At 37.5% G+C, this 8,663-nt stretch overlaps 1 protein-coding gene across 1 annotated transcript in view; it reads right to left on the reverse strand.

The window, feature by feature from the left end:
* The window catches only part of LOC107599819 (oxysterol-binding protein-related protein 9-like), a 30,187-nt gene that overhangs the window by 18,486 nt on the left and 3,038 nt on the right, over nucleotides 1-8,663 (reverse strand). Inside the window, exons 3-4 of the mRNA XM_016291510.1 lie at nucleotides 6,844-6,922; nucleotides 448-521 (exon numbers count right to left, since the gene is read on the reverse strand). Coding sequence (XP_016146996.1) covers nucleotides 448-521; nucleotides 6,844-6,922 — 153 coding nt within the window. The remainder of the gene's footprint in view (nucleotides 1-447; nucleotides 522-6,843; nucleotides 6,923-8,663) is intronic.

The raw sequence follows: 8,663 nt of genomic DNA on the forward strand, positions 1-8,663 counted from the left end.
GTGAAGAACTTGTTGCATCTTTCCCAAAAAGACTCATGGCTTTATTAGATCAAAAGGGTGCTTCTACTAAATACTGAGCAAAGGGTCTGAATACTTAGGACCATGTGATATTTCAGTTTTTCTTTTTTAATAAATCTGCAAAAATGTCAACAATTCTGTGTTTTTCTGTCAATATGGGGTGCTGTGTGTACATTAATGAGGAAAAAAAAATTAACTTAAATGATTTTAGCAAATGGCTGCAATATAACAGAGTGAAATTTAAGGGGGTCTGAAGACTTTCCGTACCCACTGTATATATATAATTGAAATACATGACTTTTACTTTATACATTTTAGGAGTGGAACATATAAAGTACAGCATAAAATCATGAGTTCTTTAAGCATATTTTATTTTTCACCTCTCTGAGATCATAAATGTGGTACATGTGGCATTGATGTGGCTCTTACCCGCTGAAGGCTGTGGCGAAGAATCGTCCCCTCTAAGGCATGAATCCACTTCTCCCGCTCATCTGCGTCACGGGCTGGGGGGACATCCAAAAACACATCCATTAGTAATAAGCAGGCAGACTGCAAACACACGGCATGTGAAATGGAGAGTGGAGAATGACCCTGCCGTGCAACTGTAAAGGTGACGGTGGCAACTACAGCTCAGTTGTCCTATCCGGTTTTCCTTAATGAAAACACGCAGAGTTTCACGAAGACAAGACAGGGTTGTGGCTTAAGATAAACAGGAACACACACAAATGAAAGCCTCTGCCCTTGTGTAAATACGAACGGTAAATAACACTCATGACGAAGTTTCTTGTACAAACGAGGGATGAAATTTCAGAAAAGCCAAGCTGTGACTAAAAACACAGCCTCTGTGATTCAAAAGATCTATAAATCAAGCATAAAATTATAAAGCTTACAGCATAAAGTACAAGTAGGAGTTCCTAACAGTCAGGTCAACAAATGTATGTACCCTAAAGGGATAGTTGATGTGAAATGCAATTCTGTCATGTTGTTCAAAACACAATTTTATTCATTCCATTGAACTTTCTCGTTCATGTTTACACACAATCAAACCTGACACTCACGCAAGAATAAGATTTGTAAGCTTCAGTGAAGGAGATGGTTTTCAGTAAATAATGACTTCAATTTGGCCTGTTTTTCAAACAAAGCTATCATGACATCAGAAAACTTAAAATATAGGGCAAAAGCTGTACTGACCACTTTTATGGTGCTCTTTTTTTACAGCCACTGTTCACCATCCACTTTTTATTGTATGCAAAAAGGGCAGCATGAACATTCCTCAAAACATCTCTTTTTGTGCTCCACAGAAAAAAGAAAATCATAAAGCATCAAATGACAAATCATCAGTACTATATGTAGTTCACAACAAGGGGCGAATCAAACCTCTAAGGCTTGATTTGATGAGATAAAAGTTTATAGACAGATATTAGCCTAAATCTCTCTCTCTCACACACTAACAGCCATTAGTCATACATTGAATCATTCCCTCAGGGAACAGATGAGAAAAAGCACTCCAGACATAACATATAGCTGACAAAAAATCTAAAAGCTTTCAGAAGCACAAAGAAGATCTGACACATACGATCACCATTTCTGTTACAAATTCAAATACAGCTGAACAGGCGACTTTATAGATGACAGAACAACCTTGAGATGTGGTAGCGTTACACATACATGGAATTGTTTAATAATCAATACACGTTAACCAGAAGAAATATCAAAAATACAAATGGTTTAATATCTTCAAGAAAAAAACCCTTGTAATTCTCTTTACCTGCTAATAAAACACACAAGCGTCAGCGTTCGCACAGGACCACCAAAGCCATCCCACATCTATGGAACATGCTTGAAATCAATGTCCCAGATCCGTGTGAGAGTCACCGTCCAAAACAAACATGGCCCCTCCTTGTGCTACTGGCACCGGAGCAGAGATCACATGACACATGATGCCAGGCTACCTCCACTAGCTAGCCAATGAGATTTCACTAGGTGAGGCAGTAGAGTTGATTACAAAACACTGCACTTGTCCGTTATTTGACAACGAGGACAAGCTAACATTGACCAAAAGACTACAGCAACAGCAAAACCTTGAGTACAATATGAAATACAAAATATTATCATTATTGTTTTTTAATATTATTATTAATACTAACAGCAGTAATTTATATTTATAATATATTTAATAATATAATTTAAATTATAAACAACGTAATGCAAATATCATAAAAGAAATGGACTTAAATTGCAGTCTACTTGAATTGAATGTTCTCACGCAAATGCGTGAGTGCTAATTTATTTTACTACCTATTTTGCACTCCTCCCCATCTCTACCCTATATACTGAAAGAAAGGTGCAGTGTGTCTCTGGAGAGCAATGGCGGACTTCAGCGTGGAATGAGGGCACCTTATGCAATGTGCCCTTCTAATGACACCCCAGCAGTATGCAAGAGAAAGAGAGAAACTTCAGATCTCAACAAATCTTCTCATCATTTACACAAAGTCCTTTTAAACCTAATGAACGTGAAAGACATTTCTGCAACATACTAGCAGCTGCTGTCACATAGCAGGATGTTTTCACCAGACTTGCCACTAAGCTACTACAAGATGTTAAAGGATGGTGAAGCAAAAAGCAACAGTCGAAGGAGACAAAAGAATGTGTGTGTGTATGTGTGTGTTAGGGGTGCAGTGATATTAAAAAAAATCTGGCTGACACAAATAAGCAACTAATTATTTACATGTCATCATCAGTAAACAATACATGGTTGATATTAAAATTATATACACTACCATTCAAAAGTTTGTGGTCGTTCATTTTTTTTTTAGAAAGTTTATTATTAAAGAACGTCTATTATGCTCAACAGGGCTGCATTTATTGATAAAAAATACAGTAAAAACAGTAATATTATGAAAAAGTATTAAATTTTCTGCTGAATTTTCAGCAGCCATTACTCTAGTCTTCACTGTCACATGAACCTCCAAAAATCCTTTCATGCTGATTTGGTGCTCATTTTTCTTATCACTGCATTATCAATGTTTAAAACAATTGTGCTGCATTTTTTTTTAAAAGAACAGCATTTATTCCAAACGAAAATCTTTTGTAACAATGTAATAGCCTTTACTGTAATTTTTGATCAATTGAATGCATCTTGGCAGCATAATGGCATTCATTTCTAAATTTTAATTACAAAAAACAAAAACCTACTGCCTCCAAATAAAATAATAAACACTAAAATAATTTAAAAAATTTATCAAAACTGTTAGTCATCACAAGATTATAATGTACAGTATTTAAAAATGCACATTCAGTTTAAGACTTGCTTTTGACATTATTATTAAATAATTAGTATTTTTTTTAAATAATTTTAAGTGACCAATAGATGATGGAAAATGTCATTTAAAATGTAAAAATAGGGGGGGAAAAAACTGATATGGTACAGATTTATTGTGCATCCCTGGTGTGTGTCCATCTGTCCCGAAAATATAGTGAGTTGCCTTATATCTATAGTTTGGAACAGCCTTTGTTTCGGGAAAGAGCTTTAAAATGCTGCTTAGCTCAGTAGGTTTTGGAGGAGAGCACATGTGTGTGCGTGTGCTCTCCTGCAGTCTCTCCTAAACTCACTGCAGCTTCCATGTGACTCCCTGCATCTTTCCACTGCCAGCTCTGTCCTGCGGAAACATGGGATTTTGACGACAGAGAGAAAACACACACCAGTAGCTCACTCTTCCTCTATGCAACTGTTCCTCGTCTTTTCTCCCTGGGTGTTATTTATTTCCCCTCTAGAGCATGAATGTGAATGTTGATCCACTGCCAGCAGGAGCTCAGTGTCTGGCACTGGGAGCTTTTAACTGCTTTTTTTTGCAGTGAAGTGTCTGAGAGGAAGACAGGTAGTGGCTTTTAGAAAATAAAGGGGCTTTCAGGCCGGAATGATATTGGGCCACAGAAGAGTATGATGAATTATGGATTGTCCTCTAAATGAGCCATCTCTGCGGCCGATATTGTGCGAACCTTTCCATATATCCTTTCCATCAAACTCACCTAATTCTCAAATGTATCTTGCTGAATAGGGTGGTTAACTATATTCTTACATTCACGGCTCTGAAAGTTCAGGCTCACATGGCTTTTACTGTCCTGCGAGTGTTTATTACACCATATTATCATTTAGCAAGAGCATTTCTCGAGCAAGGTTGTGTGGTTTCTATACTGTAACATCTTAACAGCATGTTGTTTGGTTTTAGCTCAGTGAGCAGCCTGCTATAATCCTGATGATGTTTCATGTTGAAACAAGAAAAACAAAGCACAGTTTTGCTCAGGTTTAACCCGAACACATCTCACTTTAAATCACCCCACCCTGCACTGACCACAAACCCTGCAAAATCAGAACAATGTTAATAAAGTTTTAGCATCACAAAGCCTTATAAAAGATGCTGGATTTGTATGATCCAGAATTAAGATGTTACAATTAAATCTCAAATCCATTCCAAATTCCATGAATTTGTTGATATCATCATCGATTAATAGACTGACTGGTAAAAGCAAAGCCAGCGTCTTTTATAATAATTGTTTATAATCAATAACTAAAATAACCAAGAAATTTGATTACACACTACTGTTCAAAAGAAGTATCTTATGTTCACCAAGGCTGCATTTATTTGATCAAAAATAAACAGTAAAAACAGTAACATTGTTAAAATTTACCATTTAAAATAACAATTTTCCAACTATCTATTTGAATATATCAATGGTGAAAACAGTTGTGCTGCTTAGTATTTTTGTGGAAACCATGATACATATGTACAGGATTTTTTGATGAACAGAAAGTTCAAAAGAACAGCACTTATTTTAAATAAAGTATTTTGTAACATTATACATGTATTTAATGTCACTTTTGAACAAATTAATATGTCATTGCTGAATAAAAACATTAATTTCTTTATTTAAAAAAAAAAAAAAAAAAAAAAACACCTTTTCCCCCTTTATTTGCCCCCCTAACCCTAGCCCTTTTTTTTCTGTTTTAATTCTACTTTATATTTTTTCTTTATTTAAAAAAAAAAAAAAAAAAAAAAACGGACTTCAAAATTCTGAACGATAGTGTAAGTCGGGTCTATCGATGACGCCACTTAAAGTACTAAAAAAAACATTTTACTGCTAATTTTTAGTAATTGAATATTCCCTTTCAATTAATGTAATATTCAGATTTGTCAATTATCAAAATAGCTGCTAGCTTCAGTCCACCATACATCAGATGCTCCATGAACAGACTCTGTGCACGCCATCTGAAACTCAAATTTTCAATTGCTTATGTCTTCAACAAGATATTTACTGAAGAATAAACCATTCTGAACCCAATATGGCACTATGTAATGTACGTAACTCTAAATACTCTAAAAATAACAAAGATTCAAGCTAATTGTGCTGCAATTCTGGTTCATTGAGATCAGGAGGCACAAAACCATTTCCGCTGTGGGGTAAATGGCTGCTGCTGCAATGGAGATATGAGAACTGATAGGATGAGTCCCTGATGATCTCAAGAGGTGGATGGTATGAAAAGATTGTTGAAACCGAAGCCGAGCTCCACACTCACACTCACTGAAATACACACATGCAAACGCACATCAGGAAATCTGACACGGCAGGTCGGGTTTGTTTTTTGTTTGTTTTTTTAAAAAGAGGTTTGGATTGGCATACCATAGCACAACTGTCACACGATACCAAAGAATGTCGGCAATGAATTTTACTGTTGAAAGTGAAAATTAATAAAGAGAAAAAGAATAATTTTCCTGCAATATATGTATGGAAGACTAATAATAGGATGGGATGAGCCTAAAACTATCACTGATAAATATAAAAGCCACAATCTTAAACTCAACATAGTGCCACCAAGTACATCTTTTCAAAACCTGTAACTCTTGAGAACGAATAACACACTCAAAGTTAACGCAACCAGCCAACTTCAAGTGTAAATAAAAACAAAGCATGGTTGAAACTAATCATTAATGCAAACCGCAATGATAAACGGTCACGGCAGAAGACGCAATCAGACGAGTCCCAGCTGAGCGTGACCTTACCCTTCTTACTGTAAAGCCACAGCATACAGTGTCGGAACATAGCAGTGGGTGAGGGCATGGGGAGAGTGAACGCACCCCCGGCAGGGCGGATGCCAGGGGGGGTGGTGGAGGACAGATGAGCCAGTGAGAGAAGGTGGAGGCTAGAGGCTAAAAACCTGGAGCTCAGCAGCCAGCAGCCTTGCGTAACTCTGCGGTGAGACTGTCTGTTCTACTCCGTTTCTCGAAGAGTTCTTCCAGCTCCGAGGAAATTCCTAGTAGAAATTCAACATGGATCCTGAAAAAAATCCGAGAGCCTCTGATCTCAATTCACAAAACTATGAAATCTGCGGATCGTCCCAGTCAGTGGTCGCAAGAGATAAGCCGGACAAATGCACCAGGCCTAATGCATGTTTGGATTGTCTGCGCGATGCGAGTGGGTCATGTTTTCATTAGAATGCTGAATGTTACTGATGTCATAATCCTCTTTACAATCAAAATGAGAAAGAGCATGTGGGGGAGAATGAGTAAGCAAAGAGCAAAAATAAACAGAGTGGAAAGAGGAGAGGAGGGATGAGCAGTATGGAGAGAGAGAGAGAGAGAGAGAGAGAGAGAGAGAGAGAGAGAGAGAGAGAGAGAGAGAGAGACACACACACGTGAGCAGCCGGCTGATGGCCGCACTATAAAAACTGGTTAAAAGCATCACGGCAGGAGGTGCCAAAGAACAGAAGATGAGAGAGGAGAAGGGCCAGACAAAAGCCGTAGAAGAACAAGAGAATGGAGACCTCACCCTGAAAATGGAAAGTCTTCTGGTCCACGGTAATGGTGAAAGTGCTGTCGTCCTCGTCATCGATTCCAATCACAGCTCCCTGCAAAAAAGGAACGCAGAGAAAGCCATTCAGACTGAGGGATACGTCATTCGCTCCCTCTCTCTTTCTATCTGTTCCTCTGCCCCACTCCCTCACGCACAGATAGAGAGAGAGAGAAGGAAAGGGGTGGGAGAGAATGGGTGGAGTAAGAGAAAGAGAGGGGAACAAGGCGGAAAAGGGAGGAAAAAATGAAAAGAGAGAAAGGGGAAGGAGATGGAAATTGAGAAAGGAGGACGTAGAGAGAGAGAGAGTGAGGGGGAAAACTGCAGCACATTCAGTAAGTATTACAGGGCCAGAGGAAAAACATGAGACTATTAACTCTTTCATACCTAATGTACAACCACAGCAAATCCTGATCATTCAAAAATCTAAAAGCATTTCTAACATTGTAAAACATTTAAACAGAGCACTTTGAAAACATGCCATTGTTTTGAATAAGAAAATGCTGAAAGTCTAAAGGAAAACACTAAGCTTTTACTTTAAATACAGATGTGCCAGGGTTACTGGTTACCGACAGGAAGACAGCAATAACTGCTCAGATCAGACCACAGGCCTTGAGAAAAATAAGCCAACGCCCTAAGCACATTTAACCCGTCTTAAATTTGCGTTAACTGCTCACTGTCAGGCAATTTGGAGATCAATTTCTTATTTACGATGCCATCAATTAAAGCAATGCAATAAACTCACATTAAAGGAGATACACAAAACTCGTTAATTAACACTTAATTGCAATTTAACTGCAGAGAAACTTCATCCATCTTCATTCTTTTGGCATGATAGCGATTATGAACACAAAACCTGGTGGTGATGATAACTTTTACAGCCTCTAGGCTGTATTTAAGCATTAATTACAACTAAAATACTTACAATACCATGCTCCCTTTAACACATTAACTCTACTCTGTATATTATAACAATTCATCTCTGCATTAAATGTACATATTTCATAACTGTCCTCTGCATATTAAAGTGAAGAGTGTGCCATCTGCTGGTGAAGAGTTTGCACAGCATTGCATTTAATAGGTGAAGCATTTCTATCACATCCTGAGCCAGACGCACATCTCTGAATAAACCGGGTTTGTGTAAGGGTCTAATGATTACAGTGGAAACAAACCCTAATGCTAAACCATACAAAGAGCTTCTAATGTACTGCAGCAACAGTTTGAGAAGGGCTCTTTATTGTTTTACCATCACTGTATACTAAGCGAGGACCACATAGAAACGTTTTACTAAATCTGGGGCAAGTTCAAGCTCAAACCTTGTGCACCGTTTTGCTACGGTTTCCGGTTTGAACGACATGTTTCCTGGAAACGGTGTGCAACGGGGTTTGAGATGTGTTTTCTCTTGTTTGGTGGGTGTGTCAAACATGTCAGGCCAATCAGCAGCAACATGTATGTAAACCACGCGGTATTAAAGAGACAGCTCGCACAATGTAATTAACATCCAAATAAATTCACAAGAGCAAGTATATTGTTTGCACATGTTTATTTACATTAAAGGCAAAATAACTGAAATAATAGGTGCACAATTATAGATCTGGAACTTCTTTTTTTAAGTCCGTCTAAATATCATTTAGTAATTGCAATGTCTTCTGGTCCATATCCTTTCCTTAGGAAGGTGTGCTAAATACTGATTAATGTAACATAAAAATACTATACATATTTATATATTTTGCTATTGTATTATGGAGTGACACTTTCATAAACTTTTCTATACCCCTCTGATTATATAATGGTAAATA

Source organism: Sinocyclocheilus grahami, unplaced genomic scaffold, assembly GCF_001515645.1.
Source record: "Sinocyclocheilus grahami isolate Dianchi unplaced genomic scaffold, SAMN03320097.WGS_v1.1 scaffold272.1, whole genome shotgun sequence".
NCBI classification, from domain to species: Eukaryota; Metazoa; Chordata; class Actinopteri; order Cypriniformes; family Cyprinidae; genus Sinocyclocheilus; species Sinocyclocheilus grahami.